We start from the raw sequence: 24346 nt of genomic DNA on the forward strand, positions 1-24346 counted from the left end.
CCAGAACCAGGGAGCTTCCACTAAAATTGAGTGTCAGGGGAGTTAGAACAGACAAAACATTTCTTTACCAAGTGTATATTCTGTTGAACTCCTTGGCACAGGATATTGTGACAACACGTGGCCTATCTAGGCGCCTATGTAGGCAACATGTGGCATCTGCCTTTAAAAGAGGATTGGACAGCTTTCTGGAAGAAGAGTCCATCACAGGTTACAAGCCATGATGGGTATATAAAATGCAAACTCTTGGTTCTAGAAGTAGGCTACCCTAGACTACCAGATGCAAGGGAGTAGTAATAGGATGCAGGTCTCTTGTCTTATGCTCGCTGAGGGCCCAATCCTATCCAACTTTCCACAGCCAATGCAGCCTCGAAGTAAGGGAACAAATGTTCCCTTACCTTGAAGAACCCCGTGACTGCTCTGCCACTGCAGGATGCAGCGCATGCCACATTGACACAGCTGCATCAGTGCTGGAATATTGGATAGGATTGGGCTCTGAGTCATCTAGTGGGCCATTGTGAGATACAGGAAGCTGGACTAAATGGGCCTTATTTTGGCTAAGATCAAGCGAAACATTCTCTGTTAATCTAGTGGGGCTCCTGATGTCTTTAAAACATAGTACACAAAACTCAATGCAGTATTCCAAGTGAGATTATTAAAGCTTGTGGTCCGTTAGTCTACCTTGATCCTTTTTCATGTGCTTGTGGCAAGCCTGGCCTCTCCCAACTTGCTTATGTGTCTGGTTTATTTGTATCTATTTTGTATTTGTTTCCACTGAACTTCATTTTGTTGGTATGAATCCAATGACTAAGCCTGTCAAAGCTATTTGATTCTTGGTGCTGTCTTCCAGAGTGTTAGCTACCCCATTCCCCAGCTTTGTGTTATCCAAAAAGTTGATGAATATCCCCTCTATTTTCTCATCATCCTTTATTGTGAGGTAGGGGAAAATATGTATATCACTAAAAGTTTCTTGGAGGAAAGTCTCATGGCATGCATCTCCTCAACCCTCAACTCCAGGATTCTTCATACAAGCTGTTTGAACAGGCCAATTCCACCTTTCACCTGCCTACATTTTCATCTTTTTGTTTTGTTTTGGAAAGCAACTAATATTCTCAGTTCAGAGAACCCTAATCATTCCATAGGTTCTGGAAACCTAGACAATTTTAGTTTTTTTCCTTTTAATTTACAAATGTTTATATGTCTTCATACTTAGAGCGTCCCCAAAACACATAGACCCATTATCTGAGCTTTGGGTGGCCCAATTCATCTCCATGCTAACAAGCAACTGACTACCCAAGTTTGCTGTTGGAGAGAATGAGTTAAGTAGACTGTTACACAATCCATTTTATTTTTTAAAAAAAAATCCACATTTTGCAGTGTATTATGATTTCACTTGTGTTTTTTCAGTTTTTTCTTCATGTTTTTTGATTTTGCTTTTTTGCTCGTTTTCCCTGGAACTGCTTTTTCACCAGCAAAAGAGGTACTGGAGTTTCCTTTGGCATTTTTCAGTGAAGCAACTTTTTTGTACTTCAGCCCACCAGAGTTCTTTACATTCTTGTTTAAGCTTTTCTGTTCTAATTTTTCCTTCTCAACAGACCGTCGCACTCTGAGCTTTCTTCCTTTCAGATCAGAGTTGTTTAGTTTCAGAGCAAGGTGTACAGCATCTGTATTCTTTAAAGTTAATGAGAGTATAATAAATATAAACGGCAACACCTAAAATTAGACATTCAACTTTGACTACAATCACTTATGTTTGTCACACTGTACCACTTGCCAGTGATATATTTTTCTACAGTCAGTATGTGATATACTCATATTTTAAATATAGCTGGGTTAACTCACAGTGCACAGTTATCATGCCTGAGCAAGCACCAGAAGCCAGCTCTAGTTGGGAAGTCCAATTCAATAAACTCCAGGACACCTACTCTTAAAAGGAATTTTTGAACTGCAATTCTGGTTAATAATTAAACACAACAGAACAACTTAATGAAGTGTCAGTTAATAAGCTGCCCACCTGCCACACAGCCCCTCCCAAACCAGACAGGGCTCCTTTTGCAGCACTGCTTCCTTGTCCTTCCTTCCTCACATGGGTCCTCTAGGAATAGGGATTTCTAACCTTTCTCCTCATGATGGCACTGCAAAGGAAGTCAAGACTCTTCTGTAGGACCTGCTTGTGAGGATGGAAGATGAAGCTGCACTGCAGATGGAGACCCCTTTGGTATGCAATGGTGAGGGGCTTTGTTAAGTATGGTAAAAGCCAGCATATTTGGTTAACCTGCAACTCTCATTCCCTATGGATGCCAGTTAACAAATCTTTTACTGTATCTATCATCCTCGTATGAAGCCGCACAAAAATACTGTAAATAGCACATATAGTGCTCCAATGTACTTCAAGTCACTCTTATTTCTGCACAGCTTCTTCTATGTACATTGAAATACAATGGGTCATGACATCAGTCTTTGTGCACCTTTGAGTCAGACATCAATATGCTATGCATTAAATGCAGTATAAATGCAGTATCATGTTGTTTTCATTCTAGGTATGTAATAAAAGTTAATTTACCTCAAACAAAACATAACCAAACCCTTTGCCAATGCCTGTGTTCCGATCCCTCACAATTCGTACACCGATAACATTTCCACAGTCGGAGAAGTGCTTTCTTACGGTGTCATCATCAATTTCTGTAAACAGTTTTAAAAAGCATGCTGGTGAACAATTAGACCATTATTTAGGGTGTGTGGATCAAAATTCAAAACATTCTCATTTAAGATTTAAATAGAAAAAGGTTCCAACCTTTTAACCGCCTGCAGAAACTACTTTCACTTTTGAACACGAACAAAAATATTCTTGATAAATTCACAATTCATAATGACAATGTCTGACAGTTTGCAACAAAACAAAAAGGTCTTGATTTATATAAAATTAATATTTTTAAAAATACAGTACATATTTAAGTACATTGCTAATACTCTAGAAACCATCCAAATACATTTGTCTGCAGAAGAAACTGGATTTTACAAAACCTTCTGAAACAGTACTCTTACGCTAAACTAGTCTCTGTAGAGAAGAGTTCATGAAGATCTACTTACCATAAGGAAGGTTTCCCACAAATACAGACTTCTTGTTATCATGCTGTTAAACAAGCAAAGAACAACTGTGTCAGCAGCCTTAAGAAAAATATGGGAAGAAGTATCTTTCAACTTTATTTGAATTACTTACACAAGTGGATTTTGAAGCAAGGTCAACTCTGATGTGGAATCCACTGGCAAATTCTGATCCATTACTATTGAAGCCATAACAGGAACAAGGCATCAGAAGAAATAATTGCTATCATATTTAGGTTGTGCACTGCATTATTTCATAAAAATGTTAACACAATGTAACATTTGCATGCTTTCAGTTGTGTATAATCAGACACACAGTCATATGATTACTGAAAAAGTGATTCAAACCTACATACCGTTTTAAGGCATTATTAGCAGCATGTTCTTCCTTGAAAACAATATATGCGTTAACATACTTCATATTAGGATGTATCTTTCGCCTGAAGAAAAAAAACAAGTTTTTTCCATATTTTAGGCTGAAAACAGTCTAATTTTTACACATTTTTCACGCAAGGTGAACTCATAACTGAACAGATTTTTGAACTTACAGCATTATTCTCAACACGTTTACTTGTGCACGTTCTACTGCATACATTGTTATTTAGAAGGTATATAAAGAATTGTACTTTTCTTTTCCCAATGACTCGACCCCACTGTTAACAGTAATATACTGTACACCCTTTACTTTTTTTATCTTCACCCCTCCCCTCCAAGAGCATGCAGGGTCAGTCTCTTCTAGTATTACTGCATCAATACTCTGACTCAGTTGATATACAGCACAATTGGGCTGAGCTGAAGTGGACAGTGATCCCTTCTGCTCTTTCTTGGGGCATCTTAAGCCATTTCTACCCAACGTTGCATTTACACAACAGAGACCAAATGTGTACACCCGAGGGCTGGGCAAAAATGGCTTAAGAGGACTTTATCTCCCACAAAAGCTGTGCCAGTACAAGTTCTATATAATAGTAAGGGACTGAATATAAAGGACTTTCTGCCTTTCAATAAAGGCAAAATTTGAGTTGCTATTAGACTACAGCAGCTATAGTGCAAATTGCTACTCTGCCTTTTCTACTGATCTGTGAATTCCAGAGAGAGCTTAATTCCACTGGGGTCCAGGACAGTTGAGAGTTCACTGTATCTTTAGAAAAGTGCACTGCTGAAAGTGGTTATACATGTTTTCATATTTATGTACAGGTGCAGCCTATTTATCCACGGATTTTTTTATCTGCAGATTTGTCTCAACTCCAATGGGGTGGGGGTACTGAATGTCACACACCCCTTTGCCTCCTTTGCCCTACGCTGGCGTCTTAAAACACTGCAAAACACTGCAAAAAGGCTCCGCCTCACCCAGGCAGGGAATAGCCCTGGTGCCCTGGAAGAGGTTCCCCTTGCAAAGGAACAGTAACATTCCTGGAGCTCCTGAGCCAGCCGAGGCTGAAGAGGGGAAGGGGGGCAAGAACCTCTGTAGCCAGAACACATGCAGCAAGGTGAAGGTGGAGCTCGCTCTCACACACACACAAACACACACACAGGGGCAGGTGCTGTAGCAACAGAGGGGATTGCTTTAAAAAACTGAGGGAGTGTTTGCTGAATTTCTCCCCCCCCCCCCCATGGTGCAGGCTATCACAAAACCTTTCCACCAAGAAAAGCATGCTATTTACAGCCCAATCCTCTCCACACTTTCATGGGAGTAAGCCCCATTGACTGGATTGGGGCTTACTTCCGAGCAGAAATGCATAGGGCTGGACTCTGAAAAGCTCAGCATCCCACCTGTGAAAGAAGCCCGGCAGCTGGCAACAGGGGGGAGGCAGGAGGGGTGATTGCTTTAAAAAACCCAGGGAGTGTTTGCTGAATTCCGATCTCCCGAGATGATGGAGGCTCTTGGGAAGCCTTGGAGAGACAGGTGAGGGTGAGCAAAGAGCCGAACTACAAGTCTCAGAATGCTCCAGGGCAGAGGAGTTTCCATGATGGTGGTTGGAAGGTGTTGCAGGAGCAGCGAGGAGGAGAAGAACCTGCAGCGCTGTTGGGAGGCCGCTTGGGACACAGAGGCTTCCCAAGTAAGTTCACCATTCCAACTGTGAAAGAAGCAGGACAGCTGGCAACAGGAGGGCTGAGTATGGACGGGAGGGGAGGGAATTGAGAACAGCTGCCTTAGTTTCCTTCCAACCGGAAGTGTCAGGCTGCAGCCTATTTGCACTATGGGCTATAACTCTATGGACTCAGCACACTCTATGGACTCAGTTTTTTGTTAATTGTGCCAAGTCATGGAACAGAATTAACACGGATAAATAGGCTCTACCTGTATTATAAACATTTTCTACTGGAAATGGAACTGATTAACAAAATGAGAGAAAGTTAAATTGCCTTTTTTCTTATCAAAAATGAACACACAGAAATTATGTAACTTACTTTATGGCTGCCATTCTTCTGGACAGAGTATCCTCATCTGGAATCTTAAGGGAAAATAAAACAAAAACAGAAAAGTTAGTTGGGAGGACTGATTCAGCTTTATGCACATTATAAACATTTTAACGTGCCAGTGCACTGTTAAAAAAAAAAAGGATAGTGCTGTTTCCAATATTGCTAGTACCCACTTCACTGTGCAAAAACAACTGAACACACTTAAGAGAACAGATTAGAAATCAAAGATGTTAACAGCCCAATCCTATGGGCTTGTACCTCCTTTTGGCTGCTAGGCACTCTGGCAGTGAGCAAGGTAGCAAGAGGGGGTGGATCCAGCAGCAGTGGTGCACACTGGATCTTATCCCCTCTGTGGGCAACCTCCCTGTTCTTCTCTCCTTGGACTTGAGCCAGTCTTACTGATGGTTCAGGGTGGCTAGGTTACATTTCCACAGATTTGTTTGCCAGGGACAAGGGTCCTTGTTCAACACAAAAGCTTTTTTGTGTCGAGGTATGCTCCAAAGCCCAGCATGATACAAGATATCTAGTTTTCTTCCACCAAATTGTCTGGCGTGCACAGAAAACACAGGGGAGAGGAGTCAGTAGCAACCACAAATTGACTCAGCCAATATTTGTGAACCCTGAGGTAAATGTTCACCTCGATGCACCACCCCCACTGCAGTATTTTCTCTCCTTTTGCTTCTCCACCTTCCCATCCCTTGTCACATCATTGCGGCAATGTTACCACTGCCTGTTGTGGCCTTTTTAATGCCATAACAAGCAATGGGGGGGGGGGAAGCTGGAAGAAAATTGCTACCTGTTTGCTTGCTGAGGGCCAACAGCTATCCTTCTGACATAAGCAAAACTACATGTCTAAATTATGCTGGTTTAGGCCAATTTACACAACCAGACTAGGGCAATAAGTATGTGGGTGAGCTGAACCAGGTTAGTTTGGAATGCAGTGTAGTGTTTTTTGTAATTGTGTAACCTTTTATTCAGTGTGCAACACTATGCTTGTTTGGTGCACCATTGGCAAATCCACTTATAGCAGCCTTGCACAGACTGAACAGTAAGCTGAATTACTCAGGCATTCTCTTGGTTACTTATATCTAGTTTTGCAAAACCTGCTAGATCAGTGATTCCCAAAGTCCTCCTTAGGAGGAGAAAACCATTTGCTGGGATGGGACTGCAGCAACACAATCTCCATGATTGCGCTGCTGCTGGAGAGGAGAGGAGGATTTTCACTTACCTCCAGCCAGCACTGGAGTCCTGGGAGGTCTGGCAAGCCATCCTGAGGGCTCCTCAAGCCTCTGTAAGTATGAAAAATAGGAAAAAAATGGGCACTTCTGGTTTTCAGAACAAAACCAGAAATGCCAATTTTTTTTCTCTTTTTAACAGGCTTACAGAGGCTTGGGAAGCCCTGGGGAGGGCTCCCCAGATCCTCCAGACTTCCCAGGACTCCAGTGCTGGCTGAAGCAAAGTGAAAAACCCCCTCCCCTCCCTGGCAACAGCATAATTCTGGGGATTCTGTTACTGCCTTTCCCCCCTCCCTGCTCCTTAAAGTGACATAGCCCATTGCTTCCCTGGCTGGTGGTTTACGACTTGCTGGTTTGGGAACCACTGTGCCAGAGACTGGTTTTGTCATATCACACTTCTAGAGTTCATCTTTGGAACAGGATGGGCAACAGCTCTAAAGCTGAAGAATTTCTAATCTACACCATCTACACTTGTCAATTGTGTTACAGAAAACATTTTTTCCTAGAACAGTTTCTATTCTCTCCTGATGAGAAATTTCCAGCCATAAGACTGTGTATTCATCAGCCCCTTTCAACAGGGGTAGCTGTATGAAAACACAGCACCCCACAGGGAAAAGCAGAAGCAGTTGCTATTGTCCTGCATTTAGCACAACTCTGCCTCTGTCTAGAACAGGGATCTGCAACCCACAGCCAGAACTAGCATGTCAACCAAAGTTATCTGGCCCACAAGCCGAAGTCTGGCCTGTGCGGCTTTGTCTCCCGCTCAGTTTGCTGTGCACCCAACAAGGAATGGCAGCGTTGCCTGTTCAGGCTTGTGGAATCCTTGTGCCACCACACATCACAGGGACTCTTCAAGCCTGGTGGGAGACTCCCCTATTCCCCACCTGGCATACAGAAAACTGGGTGGGCAGCAAAGCCACTCAAGCTGAGCTCCATGTGGGCTGCTTCCAGGTACGTGACAATCTGGAAGTTCAGAGGTGACATGATGACATCACTGCTGAATGTCTGGCCCCTTTAAAGAAAAAGGTTGCAGGCCCCTCTTCTAGAGAATGGAGGCTTTCTTCCAATGAAACTTGAACAGCTACTATTAGAAAAACTGTAACAACCACAAAAGAAACATACCAATGAGCGGAAGCGAACAGATTCAATTTGTCCATATTCTTTGAAAAACACGATCAGCATCTAAAACAGATATTTTGTTCACTTTATTAATGCAAATATGAGTGATAACGAAGCCACAACAACTGCACCCAAACAGTTTGTAAAACTCTGTGTCTTTTTTATTCTTAATGCTATAAACTAACATGTTCCAAAAACTTAGTATGTTTCATGAAGAGAAATAATATTAAAAACTAAAAGTGGAACTTGAAAATCTGGCTTCTCTAAAGCTGAATTATACTACCATATTTTTCGCTCCATAAGATGCACTTTTCCCCCCCAAAAAAGTGGGGGGAAAAGTGTGTGCATCTTATGGAGCGAATACTGCAAAAAAAACCCCCCACAAAACTCTGCCCCGGCCCCGCCCCCTGCCCGCTCTACTCTACTCTTCTGCTCTACTTCCCCAGGCAGTCAGAGGCTGAGCTGGCGGGGGCTCCTGCCTTCCCTCAGCACCTGCGCAGACTGTAGCAGCGCCGGATGGAGCGCGAGGGCGATGAGCAGGGCTCCAAGGCACTGCAGCCCGCCAGAGCTTGAGCCTGGCAAGCCTGTGTGTCTACTCAGAAGTAAGTCGCAGAGTCACTGGGGCTCACTCCCAGGAAAGCGTGGGTGGGGTGGCAGTCTCACTGAGCAAGCCCGCATGTCTACTCAGAAGTAAGTCTCAGAGTCAGTGGGGCTCACTCCCAGGAAAGCGTGGGTGGCGTGGCAGTCTTGCTGCCCAATCCTGTGCATGCCTACTCTGAAGTAAGTCCCATTAGAGTCAGGGGGGCTTACTCCCAGGAAAGCCTCTCTCTCCCCCCCTCCAAGCCTGGAGCATCACAGCCTCTCTTTCCCCCCACCCCAAGCCTGGAGCATCACAACTTCTCTGTAACACAAACACTTTCCCCCCTCTCTCACACACACAGGCTGCCCCCTTCTCTTACACACACAGATGCTCTGCCCCCCCCACACACTCAGACAGCAGGGGAGGGGCGCTTTCACTCACCTCATCCAGCATCTAAATGTAAGCCCCCCCCCATCACAAAGAAAAAACTGTCTCCTTGGTCAGAATGCCAGTGTTTGCTTATTGCACAAGCCCCAGGTAAGGCTCGGTTCTCACCATAAATCCAGAGGTTTGTTGTGTCTTGAGAATTCAAGTTGTGGTTGGATTTTCCACTTGTTCATTTGTAATGTATTGTATGGGAACTGGCGAGGAGGTAGATGTGGTGTCAGCAGTGGCCCCTTTAAGGGTAAGGCCTGGGCATCCAGCAGAGTGTGCTGCACAGCTGCAGCCACTGGAAGGCAATAGGGCCCTCGGGGATATAAGGAGTACCTGAGGCAGAAAGGGTTTGTGGGTTTTGAAGGAGTGCAGGTTGGAGGTAGGAGAGGAGACTGACTTCATTGAAGTTGGAATCTGACTGTGGCTTGTGACTAGACTTGGGTACCCTGACGGATTTGACTGACCTACTGTACCTGGAACCTGACCTTGGACTGTAATTTGGCTTATTGGCTCTGGATTCTGATTTGGCAACTCTGATTGATGGGACTTATTTACTTGGCATCTGTGGACTGGAACTGGACTCACTTTTGCTTGCTGCACTGGTGAGTTGCACAAGGGGGACTGATCAGCCTTAATCGGGCACAAGGCCCAGTGGATTGGAATTTGGCAGAACATCATTGTAGCAGAAAGATAATGTGATCCCCTATTTGTGTGCACCTGCTTTTGTGAGCTTTAAAAATTCTGAGTTCTTGGGGTTTCCAGAAAACTAGAGTACCCAAACCTTTAAGTATCTCCATTTGTTAATGACGGTGATAATGGTTCTTAATGCCACTGTTGACTGCTGTTCACTTTACATGGTTCAAATGTTATTCTGTTATAGTTTATTAAATATTTTATTACACTATTTGGTTCAGAATATTTTTTTCCTGTTTTCCTCCTCTAAAAACTAGGTGCGTCTTATGGAGCGAAAAATACGGTATATAGTCAAGATGTAAAGGGGAAAAATGCTGTAAGCGGATAAAATCAATATCACTACATTTAAATTTAGATGCAGATTACCAAACAGCAGCCTGTTCCTAAGCAAATTTACTCATATGAATATCTCACATATCAATATTTATTCCTGAAAAGTGTGTTTGAGATCTTAGGCCTCCCCCCAGCTATTTGTTTTAACTGCCTAGGTTCAGATCCCTAAATTAAAGCACTTACCTGCGCTGTACAACTAACAGGTAAATTTCCCACAAAAATAGTCCTTTTATTTTTTAACTTTTCCTCAGCCCGGTTGACTTGTACTTTCTTCTGTTTTATTCTAGCATCTTCATCTGAAGCTAACAGATGTTTGGTCAACTGAGATGGTCTATTTTTCAACTTCTGTTTGATCTGTGTTTCTTTTTCCTCCTCTTCTTCATCTGCTTGATCCAAAGCACGCTCCCTTGATGAACAATGAAACATTGCAGTCAAACTATTAACAGGGTTTCCCCCTAAAAAAAAAAATCTATATAATTGACCTATCCACTGAAGTAACAAAACATCTACTGTTATAGAAGCGTAAATGAAAAGTAAATTAAAATATTGTACCACAATGAGAGTTGTTCATGAGCCACATTCAGTTAACAAACCTCTCAAATAAAAAAATGCATAAACAGATTACGAACACATTATACTCTTCATTTTTGTAGGTCTCTAACAATGCAATCGATACATGTGTGATCAGAAATGTCCCATTGAGTTCAATGGAACTTACTATCACGGAAATGTACATAAGACACTAACCTGTTCTGATTGAACATGGAGCTAATTTACATTTGTAACTACTATAACAAATATGTTTGTTAATAATGCACACAGATAGCAGAAAATTGAAAATGAGAATAAAGCAGTAAGACTTTGCTCATGCTGTTCTTCTAAAAACTCTAACCTCTCTCATCCACATCTCATAAATGAGGCTGGCTTTATAAAATTTAGGATGCAATCCTACACACACTTAACTGGAAATATGTCTATTAAAAATCAGCGCAATTTACTTTACAGTATATATTCCTAGGATTGTGCAGTTACTTACCTGCTTGCCACTCTTTCCTCTGCTAGAGAGAGATCCTTCTTTTTAGCTTTCTTCATTTTTTTCAGAGAGTTACTTTCAGTACAGGAACTCTGAACTTCAGTGACTGTTTCCACTTCTGCATGCTTGCGCTTCTTATTTTCCTTTTAGAAAGAAGAAAACTTATTTTAAACAGTTTGATTACATATGGTCAAATGAAAAAATAGCCTGTAAAATAGGGACAACTTCTGTTTAATGACTCCCTCCAAAGATATAGTTGTTATAAAAAAAATTATCCTAAACAACTTCTCATATTTCAGCTCCAATACATTTCCGTATAGCTCTTAAAGCATTCATGGCAACAGCTTAATTGTCTCACATTTTTGAGAAGAAGCCTGTGTTGTAATAGGTTATGATCCTGGAATTGGAGACAAACACTAAAATGACTTCAAGCACATGAACATAATAAGAACATAAGAACAGCTCCACTGGATCAGGCCATAAGCCCATCTAGTCCAGCTTCCTGTATCTCACAGCAGCCCACCAAATGCCCCAGGGAGCACACCAGATAACAAGAGACCTCATCCTGCTGCCCTCCCTTGCATCTGGCCTTCTGACATAGCCCATTTCTAAAATCGGGAGGTTGCGCATAAACATCATGGCTTGTACCCCGTAATGGATTTTTCCTCCAGAAACTTGTCCAATTCCCTTTAAAAGGCGTCCAGGCCAGATGCTGTCACCACATCCTGTGGCAAGGAGTTCCACAGACCAACCGCATACTGAGTGAAGAAATATTTTCTCTTGTGTGTCTTAACCCTCCCAACACTCAATTTTAATGGATGTCCCCTGGTTCTGGTGTTATGTGAGAATGTAAAGAGCATCCCTCTATCCACTCTGTCCATCCCCTGCATAATTTTGTATGTCTCAATCATGTCCCCCCTCAGGCGTCTCTTTTCTAGGCTGAAAAGGCTCAAATGCCGTAGCCTTTCCTCATATGGAAGGTGCCCCAGCCCAGTAAGCATCTTAGTCGCTCTCTTCTGTACCTTTTCCATTTCCACTATGTCTTTTTTGAGATGCGGCGACCAGAACTGGATGCAATACACCAGGTGTGGCCTTACCATAGATTTGTACAATGGCAGTATAATATGCCGTTGTAAAATGGCAGCACAACGTTTTGTTCTCAATATCTTTCCTAATGATCCCAAGCATAGAATTGGCCTTCTTCATTGCCGCTGCACAATGGGTCGACATGGTTTGTTTTCTTATTGTGAAAAGTATTTTAAACAGTACAATAACTGATGTGACAATAACAAATAACAAGATAAGTTTAAAATTATCTTTAGATGAGAGCTGACAAGTCTTCAGTTTGCCTATTTGCTAACTGAATAAGAGGCACTTTTCCAAGTGGGGGGTGCTCTTTTTTTTTTAGTAGGGGGAGAATAACTGGCCCTCCTTGCCCCAGCTGTGTCCTTTCTGGTGGCTGTCTGCTGGTGTTCTTTTGCATCTTTTTAGATTGTGAGCCCTTTTGGGACAGGGAGCCATTAATTATTTTATTTTCTCTGTAAACCGCTTTGTGGACTTTTGTTGAAAAGTGGTATATAAATACTGTTAATAATAATAATATTTCATATGAGCTAAGCACCAACTCAAGTGACACCACTGCATAATGGGAGTTGTTGCCCATGGACTAAAAATGGAAACAACTCTCATGCTATTTCATTAAACTATGAAATTAGGTAAAGGCATAACTAGGGCGGAGCCTGAGGGGCACCTGCCCCAAGTGCTATGCCAAGGGGAGTGCATGACTACCCCTCAGGCTGCGCCCTAGTTATGGAGGAGACACTGGCGGCTTCTTGACCCTGTTCCTTCTCAGGGGAGCCTCCACAGGAGAAGGAATGGAGGGGGCATGAAGCTGCAAGCAGTATAAAGCAGTCACTTCTGGTTTCTCCCTGGAGGAGGCACTAGCTGCTTTGCACCCTTTTCCTGTGGAGGCTCCCCCTTGAAGGGGGCACCCCTTCAAAGGGGAGCATCCACAGGAGAAGGAATGGGGTGGTGCAAAACCACTAGTGCCTCTTCCTCTGAGGAGAACCCAGAAGTGATGTCATGATGTAATGTTGTGTCATCAATGCCCTGGGCATTGGGACAGTGTGTTATGCCTTTGAAGTGATGTCTCAAAGAGAAGTGCCAAAGGGATCGTTGCATTACACAGAAAATTCAAAGTTGTGTTTGTCAATCGTACAATTTCAGACACCATGTCAGTAGAGACAGCATTTTTTAAAAGAAAAATCCATTTCTGAATAACGTTTTTCCATTCACAAACTGGAAGGTATAAAACAGCAATTGTCAACAAGGAATTTTTGAAGGTTCTGACGACAATTTTTGTTAGTGCTAAATTATGTGCTGCCGCTCCGTAAAAACGTCTTAAGGTCTGCCGATGACAGGGGCCAAATATATTATAACAGCACTTTGTTACATCATTCAAAGCCTGTAAAAACAATCACAAGACTTCATGGCATTAAAGACTTATCAGCAGGGTATGGCTGCAGCTTTATTTAGATTAATACGTCTTAGTATTAGATCTATGCTCTTTGGCCTGCATTACCACAAAGAGATGTATAATTGTAAACAAGCATAGTGTGAAAAATTAGACTACCATAATAAAATCATCTGTTCTTTTTCAGTGACTATACATGGATACCTAACATCCTATAAAGAATACAACATCCTTGTATCCTATAACATGGATACAAATCATGTCATGAAAACTTGTTATGCCAATGAAATAAGCATTGTAAGCATCTGACAGACTCAAATACAGGTTTGGTGGGCTGTATTCAAGTTGTTGGGTTATATGATGTACAGCAGTGTTTCTCAAACTGAGGGTCGGGACCCACTAAGTAGGTTGTGAGCCAATTTCAGGTGGGTCCCCATTCATTTCAATATTTTATTTTTATTAGACTTGATGCTACCCTGGTATGTGACCGCATTTGGGTAAATGTTACAAACCTGGACTTTAAACAAGCTACTATGTATATTCTTTTAACAATGCTAATAAATGGGACTTAATCCTGGGAAAGTGTGGGTAGGATTGCAGCCTCGAATTGTTAAAACTTTTCCTGCTTGATGATGTCACTTCCGGTCATTACATCACTTGTGGTGGGTCCTGACAGATTCTCATTCTAAAAAGTGGGTCCTGGTACTAAATGTGTGAGAACCACTGTTGTACAGGTTTACGCACAGAAACATTTCCAATTACAACCAAGCTTGTAAACCATGCAACTTGAGGATAAAATGATCAATAAGTGATCCACCTTGGGATCCAGTGTGTGGCAGGTATGAATGCTAATTCCATGCTTGGGATCATTAAAAAAAGGATTGAGAATAAAACTGCAAATATTATTATGCCATTGTATAAATCGATGGCACGGCCGCATTTGGAGTATAGGCTTCCCCCCCCATATCTTCAGAGAATGTGTTCCTGGCCCTATCTTGGATATAGGAGAACCGTATCTCTGTGTCCCCCTGCACAGGACATGGGTAATGGGTTGCCTGCACCCATTTCCTTTGTTTATGTTATTTATACTCATGCAAAGGAATTGTTACTTGCTTTAACTAGACACTATAAGCAGAAGGTTTATAGCAAGGCAAGCAGGCAAGCAATGTGCAGGTAGAGGGGACAACTCAGTGAACTTGCTTCCTGTTAATGTTAGCTGAGTCATCCCCTCTAGCTGCAAGTTGCCTACCTGCTTGTCTTGCTACAGGTTGATCACCCCTTATCTAGACTTCCAAAATAGGGAACTTTTTTGAGTGCCAACATGACTTTTTAAAACTTTTTTGTCTAAATAAAATAAACCGTGCTTAATGCACAAACCTTGTTTTATGCACAAAATTATTTGAAATATTGTATAAAACTACCTTCAGGCAATGTGTATAAGAGGTGGATATGAAACATACATGAATTTATTTATTTATTTAAAAAACAGTAAATGAGTGGGCCTGTTTAACCTTGGGGGTTACTAACATTTACCATTTCACCAACATTCTTCACCAATATTCAACATTTGTCTAAAACAGTTGGATAAATTATGGGAATCCACCAATTGAACCATTTAAGAGCCACTTGTAGGTTCCAATCTTAAGATGTGACCATTCTTTAGCCCTCGGCTCTCCCCTAACAATCTGATCACAAGGCTCCAATGACTCAGAGCTGGGGACTGAATTTGCCATCTTTTGGCTGGCCTAGGAAAAGAACTGTACTTACCCTTGGCACAGCAACATACACTGGCTGTGTTTCAACTGCAGGAGCACTGAAAAGTTGCCCCAGAACACTTGTACCACATGCTGTGGGCTTATTTTGATACAGGCTGTTGGCCACTTGCCCCACGATATAATCTTCACTCGGTGAAGGTAAAGCATCTTTCTTCTGTGCCTTGCTATAAACGATATAAAGTTAACCATCAGTCATTTAACACCACTGGCAATTTTATACAAACACTTTTATGTGGAAAGTTCTGCAATGCAACAAACTCAAGTGACCAATTGTAACATCTAGAAAATTTCAGACATTTCCAAAAATACATCAATGTGAAATGGCATTTTCAGAATGCTGCACTTTTACAGTGTTTTATTGAGGTGTCTACTGCATTCTGCGGTGGTGGGGCAGTCAGGGAGGGAACATCTATTTGCTTTTCTTGGGTAAGGTAAGGGAACATCTATTTGCTTTTCTTGGGGCTACATTGTGGCTACATCAGCACTGGAAAGTTGAACAGGATTAGACCCTATGACAGTATATTTTTCCTTCTTCTCACTGTTGCATTAAGTTCATTTGTTTTTGTTTCAAAAAGAAACATCCAGGAAGTCACCAACTTTCCAGCCACAGAAAGATTGGGAATCTGTGAAACTTAGATAAAAAGCCAGTTCGACAATTTCTACTCACCAAAGTGACCCTGATTAGTCCCAGTCTCCCTCCCAACCTTGAGGCAGGCAGTGGGGGGGGGGGGGGAATCATTTCTGTAATTGCACAGTATTTCAGACAATACTGCTTCCTTCCCAACATACACAGAAACTAGCCTTGGCCCCTCTTTCTGGAGCCAGAGAAGAGATCTGGGGTTGATCGGCTGCTCTGCATCAAGTCCCAGACTTCCTTTTCAGCTGAAACTAGGGAGAGGGGAGAATTGTGCCGGACTCATAAGAACAGCCCCACTGGATCAGGCCATAGGCCCATCTAGTCCAGCTTCCTGTATCTCACAGCGGCCCACCAAATGCCCCAGGGAGCACACCAGATAACAAGAGACCTGCATCCTGGTGCCTTCCCTTGCAATGACATTCTGACACAGCCCGTTTCTAAAATCAGGAGGTTGCACATACACATCATGGCTTGTAACCCGTAATGGATTTTTCCTCCAGAAACTTGTCCAATCCCCTTTTAAAGGAATCCAGGCCAGACACCATCACCACATCCTGCAGCAAGGAGTTCCACAGACCGACCACACGCTAAGTAAAGAAATATTTTCTTTTGTCTGTCCTAACTCTCCCAACAGGCATCTGTTTTCTAGGCTGAAGAGGCCCAAACGCCGTAGCCTTTCCTCATAAGGAAGGGTTCCCCAGCCCAGTAATCATCTTAGTTGCCCTCTTTTGCACCTCTTCCATTTCCAATATGTCCTTTTTGAGATGTGGCAACCAGAACTGGACACAATACTCCAGGTGTGGCCTTACCATAGATTTGTACAATGGCATTATAATATTAGCTGTTTTGTCCTGAGGCTACCCCTGGGGGCTGGGGATAAGAATAGGCCCTCAGTTTGGCTGTACTTGTCGTAAGAAGCGATTTAACAGCCACCAGGTAGATGGGACTCGTCAGCCTGGGAAGGCAGCTCATCTAAGAGAAGGAAAACTCTGATCCCAAACCTCCACTGCCTTGTGGCTACATCCAGTTATGGAAAAGGCTTCAGGAGTCAACCTCGAGGTAAAATCCGGAGCCTGAGTCCCTGAGGCAGTTCATAGCTGGCAACTCCTGCGACGCCGCTGGAACCAACCGTATTGGCCTCTGCCTTTCCATTGGACCATTTCAGCGACGTGGAGAGGGGGGATTTGCTGCATGGGTAACAGCCTATCCTCCATATCTGCTTTACCCAGGCTTCGCGCACTGGAGAGGACACTCTGTTCCAGAACCACCATTCAGAGCGTGACACCATAGTCTTCCAAGACTGAAGGATGCCAATGACTGTCCTGAGGACCTCCAAAATGTAGCACAAATGAGGGAACAATCCCCAATCTCATCCCCAGCTCAAGGCTTGGGAGCAAAGGCTTGTCCTTGATCTACCTTGCATTTCAGAAACATAGCATTAGGTCAGGAACAAGGTTTCATCCCTTGAAGAAGTGGCAGAGTCCCGTTGATCACAAATCATTTTCGCTACCATGACCGGAACAGCATTTTGTACATTAAGTATAATAGAAACTACAAATATTAGAAATCATCTTCATGTTCATTTCTAAGCAGCTACAGGTTATCCAATAATGTATTTGTCTTTAGACAAAAGTTGTGCAAATCTATCATAACTATAGAGAAACCACAGAGGCAGGGCTGGCTCAAGACTTCTGGGCACCTCACCACCACCACATTAAGTACCAACCTTTGATCCTTCCACTTCTTGGAATGGAAAAGGAAGAGAATGATGGAACAGAAGAGAAAGAGAGGAAAGTAGTGAACTAGCTACACTAACCTCCGTCACCCTCTTCCTTCTCCAATCCAGAGAGAGGGAAGGAGGGCCTCTGAGAGGAATTTTATCAGGGGGTATAAAATTTCTTTTGGGTCCCTTCCCAAAGGGGGGGACAACAGATTGGGGGAGGGTTGCAATGGTGGCGGGCAGAATATAGGTGAAACAGGGTGGCGACATTCAGAATAGTCTTTGGAGTCCAGGTCTACTGGACAGCCCGATGCAGAGCCCAGATCTACCTGCCCAAGTGGTGTCAACTAGTGGATTCAGCAATACAGAAAACCAAACAAACGTCAAAGACTCTCTAAAACCTTTTAAATATAGAAGATCATTGCAGAAAATTAGCATCGTATTAAGGTTCACAGTAGAGTGGAAAGTGTCCTTTGTGTATAAAAGCCTACTTCTGCAGCTGTGTCCCTGAGCTCCTCTACACTCGTTTGTGGCAAGTGTGGCTTGTTTGAAACAAGCCAAAGAGGCCAGTTTCGCCCCAGATTTCATTTACCACTGTGATAAGTGGCACGTCAGCATTCCTTAGCCTGGTGCATGTGGCTTGTGGCAGCAGCCACTACCAAGCCCCCAGTAATGCCCCCAGCATCCCACATGGGCAGCAAGTCCAGGCGAGATAGGAAAATGTAAGGCCCCAGGAAATTTCTGGATCCTGGGTCCCCTTTTTGACCCTGGGCCCAGGTACAAAGTACCCCCTTCTCATGTGCCCCGGTGCGGGGGGCATTGCAGACATTGGGGTGGATGGGCTGGGCACCCCCTGATCTGCTGCTTGATGTCACCACCTGAGTTGCCTTCCAGCCCTGGAGAAAGGAAGGGAGAACCCCCACTTTGGGATGCCAGATTCCCTCCTTTCGGTCAGCCTTGAAGCTCTGCTGCATTTAATGTTCCAGGACTCAGGCACTTGAAAATGTGAGAAGCAATTCTAAAGACAAGAGGAACTCTGGGCACGTGCAGAGCGCCCCCCTAGCACAACCAGGGAGCCCCACGAGGGGGAATTCCAGGCAAAGGGCGAGACTTCTGGACTCCAGCAGCACCACTGTGGAAAGAGCGCATGCGCGGTGCGGCAGCCAAGCGAGGACGGGAGGGAGCGGGAATAGAACGCGATCAGCATTCCGGATTGGGGGGGGTAGGCGGAAAGAGCCAACAGCCAGACTTACCCTGGCCGGACCTTGCCCGCCTTCTTGGACTTCATCTTCTCCAGAGAAAGGTCCCGCAGCGGCTCGCACTCTGCCGAATACCACCTGGTCTCCAGCGGGCCCGCCCTTCCGCCTCGAAGTCCCGCCCACGTTGCTTTCGTCTCGGGCGCGCTCTTGCTCCAGCAGCGCTGCGGTCAGTGGGAGCAGCTCAGGAGCGCCCTCTGGTGGGGACCGGCCGGAGCACAAGCTGGAGGAGCCTGCACAGACCCATCACTGCTTCTGACATGTGCTCCAGTGGCAGGGGGTTCCACAGACGCTGAGGAAAGAATATTTGCCTGCACAGGGTTAGGATATGGTGGTAATTGCTCTGGGAGCAGTGCAGTTGATGTGCTATCCAAATAGCAGTGGGCTGTGTATATTATAAAATTGAATCTATTTAGAAATTCCAAAGAGCTTTTCTATGCTCTCATCTTATTGTGCAAAACATGTGCTGTTCTTACACTTGAGGATACTTGAGGACACTTGAGTTTCCCCTCCTCAGCTTCTGCATATGTTGTGGGTAAATTCTGTTCTCCCAGTATCCCAATACCAATATTTTGTCATTGGAAACATGATCTCACTTTCAGGTGGTTCTGCTTTTGATGACTGGACCTATATGGTTCTCTTGCTCAGGTCTGTCTACAGTGCTGCAACATGCAGACTCAGGAAAGACTCATGCTTTACTCAGTTGTTCAGGATCTAAACGTCTTTCCTTGAGGTTGTTGTGAAGGATCCAGAACTCTTTCCTGAAGGCTGAAGTTGCAGGAACATTTTATTTAATAACCCACACTGTTTTACTACAGGGAAAATGCCATTTCCCCTTTCACTGCTGGTTGTATGACTATTACAGATCCCTGTTAGAGAGAATGCTCATGAGATCACTGATGAGGAGTGACATGGCTGCCCACTCCCCAGTGCCAGCTTTATTTTAGGATTCTTTTTGAAGTTCAGGGAAGCACTCTCTATCTCCCTAATGTACCATCTCAAAACTACTGAAGAGTGGTGCCAACTACTCTTTCACCCTCCTGCCAGGTCAGCATCTTCTCTTTATTTTAAACAAACATGGTTTAGGGCTGTGTCCTTCTCTGGTCTAACACAAATATTCCTGGAGTTATTACTGATACAATTTCCCCTGTGCTTGGCAAGGTATTTCCCTTCTACTCTGTCTCATTAAGTTGTATTTGCAGAAGGATCACACAAAAGCCAGTGGCCCAATCCTACCCAACTTTCCAGTGCTGATGCAGCTGTGCCAACAGGATGTGCTCAGCATCCTGTGGTGGGGAGGCAGTCACGGACGCCTCCTCGATATAAGGGAACATTTGTTTCCTTACCTCGGGGCTGCACCATGGCTGCATCAGTGTCAGAAAGCTGGATAGGATTGGGCCCTAAGCCTGTGGGGCACATTTCATATAACTGCGCACAGACAAGCCTTTATCATTCCTATGTTCTCTACAGCATTTGTGTTTACTTTCAAGTAGAAATAGAGCATACAAGGGGACCCCAACTTACATTCAATCTGTAAACATTCGATTTACAAAGGTGCTTGATCAGGGCTTTGAAGCAGGCACAACTGTGAAGACATTCACAAAACAAACAACAGAAGCTCTTTAGAGACAACTGAAGCAGCTCAATAACTTTGAAAATTGTGACCCTCCTTGCGGTGGCAACAGGGAAAAACAACTTCTCAAAAAACACGGAAAATCTGGGGACTCTTGGGTGCAGCAGATGAAGGAAGCAGCCACCTAGTTGGACACAGAGATATTGCAAGGTGGGGGGGGGGAGCATTAATATTGTATGAGAAAAAGCTGGCCCTGAATGGAGGCAACTGCAACAGCAGAACAAGACTCAGCCACCTTTTACCACTACCAAGCAGGAAATGGGGAAGGGTTAAAGCTGAGTTTGATCAAGGCCCCCTACAGCTGCCATTTACTCACTTTAAAAAACAAACACACAGAGAAAATCTTACCATCTTAGAACCCAATCCTATGCATTATAGTCCCATTATAGTCAATGTGGCTTCCTCCCAGAAAGGTATGGTTAGAATTACTGTCTCAATCTTACAGTTCAATTATGATTAATATGACTAAAAATTAGGACCAAAAGAACATTCTTTTGATGCCACTCTTCTGTGATGTAATTGCTTTGACCCAGCAGCCCCCTCCCCCTCTTGTTGTACTTTTGCCCACAGGCAAGTCTTTGGGATCACACTTTGGGATCAAATTACAGACATCTGAGTTATGGTCAGCTGCATTGGTGCTTTGGGGAAGACCTTGTATGACCTTCAGTGGTGCTTTCACGTAGGTGTGATTGTATTGAGCTGTCAAGGACTGGATATTTCGACTGAAATATGTTTAGACCTCTGGAACCTAACTTGTACTTTGGTTACTTCTTGAAGAACATGAGGGGGCACTGCAGTAAAATAATTGCCTCATCAGCAGGATTCTAAGGTTCTTGCAACAAAACGTGGAAGTGGATTCCTATTGAGGGGCCTGACGTAGGATGAGATGCAGACCACACCACCTACTTGTAGTATGCAAAAAATATGCCACATGAAAAGCATCTGCTGAAGCAATGCCATTTTCGAGATCATTACTTCTTTAAAATATTTGAAAAACATACAGCTAAGCAAGTACATCTAAAGGGGCAAACCAGTGTCAATCATGTTGGGGTAGTCCAGGCACCCACAAATCTACTCTCCAGGGATAAGTGTTCCTGGGCAAGAAAGATGTCCAGCAACACACATCTCCTCCCCAAACCCTTGCTTGTGCTGCTATCTAGAAAAGGATAAGAAGCAGCAGGAGTCACTTCCTGTTTCTTGGCTTTCCTATTCCTCATCACAAATGAGGAGAGTATGAGCAATACGAATTGGTTAGAAGCACAAATAATGTAAGCCAAATCAATATTTGAGAACCATGAAGCAGCCTTATTGATCTCAATGGAAACAACACATCCCTAGATTAAATTTACTTGAATTTGTTTCAGAGGTATACAGGTCCAGCCTTGTTATACATGGATTTTTATACACGGATTTGACTCAATGGCCCCCTGCAAATGAGAAGGAATGTGCTGAACCCTGGAGAAGGGGGAAAATGCACCCCTTTAAAATCACAGTTTAAAAAACTGCTTTTTACTGTTGCAGAGAGACAGTCATACAAGTGATTACAGGTATAAGTATCCACAGATTTTTCTATCTCAAAGCTGATGAGAAGGGCCCTTTAAGTAGAAGGAAAACAGTCATTTAATAATGCCAGAGAGGGCAACCTGCTGACAATCCATCAGTCATTCTCTCTGCAGGCTTGGCTTCTCCCTTCCACCTGAGCATGTGAAAGAAGGCTGAATGGCAGCGATTATCACCTTTCTCCCTTGCTGGGGCTCCTGGTGAAGGGAGGGATTGCTGCCTCCTAGTGAAGCCTAAGCTCCTGGAAAGAGACTGATTAACTCTGTGTGCATTACAAAGGTCATCAAGGCTGTTTTTAAATCACCAGAGAAAAGCGGCTTTGTTTTTTAAATGGATTTGCTTTAGTGCGTTTTTTTGCCATCCACTGTGTGTTCTTGGAAGGAAACCCTCAAAATCCTGGAACCGAATGAGTTCCTAATGAGACTCAACCTGTAGTTACAAAATAATTTGTCCCAGTATTACAATTGTTATGTATTAGCTAAGCTGGGGTTCTGGCTGATGTCCATGCATATCCTGTCTTAATTAAACTTTTAGAAACAGAATCCAGTATTCACAAACTATGGCATTTTATTTCAGAGGCCTTTGCTTACATTTGTACAATATATTACATAATTCCATTGTCTGCAGAACCTAATATATATTTGTATAGCTTTTCTCCATATGCCTTTCCTTCAATGTTTGTCAGCAATTTTTTTACAGTCCTGTACATATCTGAATAGCTTGAAACCATTTTCAATAAAATCAGTTACCTTAAGCACACACTACTAAGACTGAAAATGCTTTTCTTAGAAAAGTCGAAGGTAAAGATTCTGACACTCTAGCATCTACAAACAGAATGTTTGAAATTCTTACATGTTGTATTGCCAGAAAAAAAAGAAAAAACATGCCAGCCCCTGTAAGCCCAGCCAAAAAAAGTACACAGAACTACAATTAAAACAGTAAAACAATCTGTACAATAAAGTACTGTGTATTAACAGTGCCAGGTATTAAATAGCTTGAATGAATACTTCCGCAATATACAAATGTCTTACAAAGGTGTGTAATTAAATACAAGTGCCAAACAAGAGAGGGCCTGGGATTCATACAATATAAGATCAACAGAAGTGGAACAGCTGAGTTGATTTCGGATTCTGTACAAGGCATTTTTAAAAAGATAGATCTACCACTCAGCTATTTATATTCTAAACAACTATCTTTTTGTGGCAATGTTCTTCTCAGCAACCACAAATTATATTAACACCTTCTTGAAGATCTCTCAGTTGTAGCTCATAATAAAATAAGCATTACAAATGAAATTTGTTGCTTTAAACAGAAAAGAAACGTTTACAAGAAAACGCAAAAATAGAAGTGTTATAATTCATTATGAATAAATATACACTTTAAACTGGCTAAATACAATCTTTATACATTAAGATTTAATACAGTTTGTTAGCCATTTTCTTCCTTTTTCACAATGTATTTTTATCAAAATTAAAAAAAATACTGATTCATAGAAAAATGGCAAAGTACAGTAGTTTCATTCCAATTTATGGGTTATTAAAAACCCATAGGAACCTATTTAGCCTAATTCAAACCTGTAAACATTAGTCAGCCTTTTAAACAGAATCCTTATATTTGGTTATCAGGTCTGATGAGAAATATCCTATTAATGGGAGGTTTGGAATTAAATTACATGTGCTTGAGTTGTACAGTTATAGCCACCAAAAGGCGACTCAGTTAAAAACAATTATCTTGTAAAAATGAAAATAGGTTCATTTTTCCTAAATAATGGAAAAATATCAAACGCTCCAGCTTTAACAAAATACCAGGGAATATGTGAACAATAAGCCATTTTAACACATTACTTGAGCTTAACTCAACCACTGAACGCTTACCAGATTGATTCTACAGGCAGTGAACAGCCTCCATTTGCCACAGTGGAAGGCCTTCAATTCATTCAACATATAATTCCCGGACGAGTTGGAAACAATTATTGCTTGAGGAAAAGCAGTTTGTTGTACTTTTTCTTCATAAAAAGTGCACTTAAGTGCAAAGTTAGCTTGTCAAGAAACTTTTAAATACAAAATAGTGCTTGTCTGAAGTTTGTGCCACTGTGCAGTATAAAAAGTGGCTCTCAGCAGCCAGTAAGTGCAAAGTGCTTAGGCAAGTCTTGCTGTCACCTGCACTCGACTGACATTCCATTTTGTGATGAACTTGACATAGGTGGATCTGCTAAACTTAACATAACTGCCGCTGTAATGGAACTGGAGGAAGGTGATGAAGATGATGACGATGTGGTTGCAGCACCTGGAAGGCGGAATAAAAAAGAAACAGATGGTTACCAAAATCAAATAAAAGCTGG

At 42.8% G+C, this 24346-nt stretch overlaps 2 protein-coding genes across 3 annotated transcripts in view; both read right to left on the reverse strand.

Moving 5' to 3' along the window:
• Positions 1-1334: 1334 nt before the first annotated feature.
• On the reverse strand, positions 1335-18911 carry RBM34 (RNA binding motif protein 34). Its single transcript, XM_066611456.1, has 11 exons — positions 18810-18911; positions 15192-15363; positions 10955-11094; positions 10102-10324; positions 7881-7940; positions 5512-5555; positions 3459-3542; positions 3218-3281; positions 3088-3130; positions 2561-2679; positions 1335-1668 (listed from the first exon to the last, which is right to left on the reverse strand). Exons 1-11 carry the CDS (start codon positions 18842-18844, stop codon positions 1387-1389), a joined length of 1266 nt encoding a protein of 421 aa, XP_066467553.1. The 5' UTR covers positions 18845-18911; the 3' UTR covers positions 1335-1386.
• Positions 18912-22554: 3643 nt separating this feature from the next.
• ARID4B (AT-rich interaction domain 4B) overlaps positions 22555-24346 on the reverse strand; it is a 114554-nt gene continuing 112762 nt past the window's right edge. For both annotated transcript variants that reach the window (XM_066616983.1, XM_066616978.1), the window contains one exon: positions 22555-24291. In XM_066616983.1, coding sequence (XP_066473080.1) covers positions 24161-24291 — 131 coding nt within the window. In that variant the 3' untranslated portion in view covers positions 22555-24160. The remainder of the gene's footprint in view (positions 24292-24346) is intronic.

This window comes from Tiliqua scincoides, chromosome 1 (genome assembly GCF_035046505.1).
Source record: "Tiliqua scincoides isolate rTilSci1 chromosome 1, rTilSci1.hap2, whole genome shotgun sequence".
NCBI lineage: Eukaryota > Metazoa > Chordata > Lepidosauria > Squamata > Scincidae > Tiliqua > Tiliqua scincoides.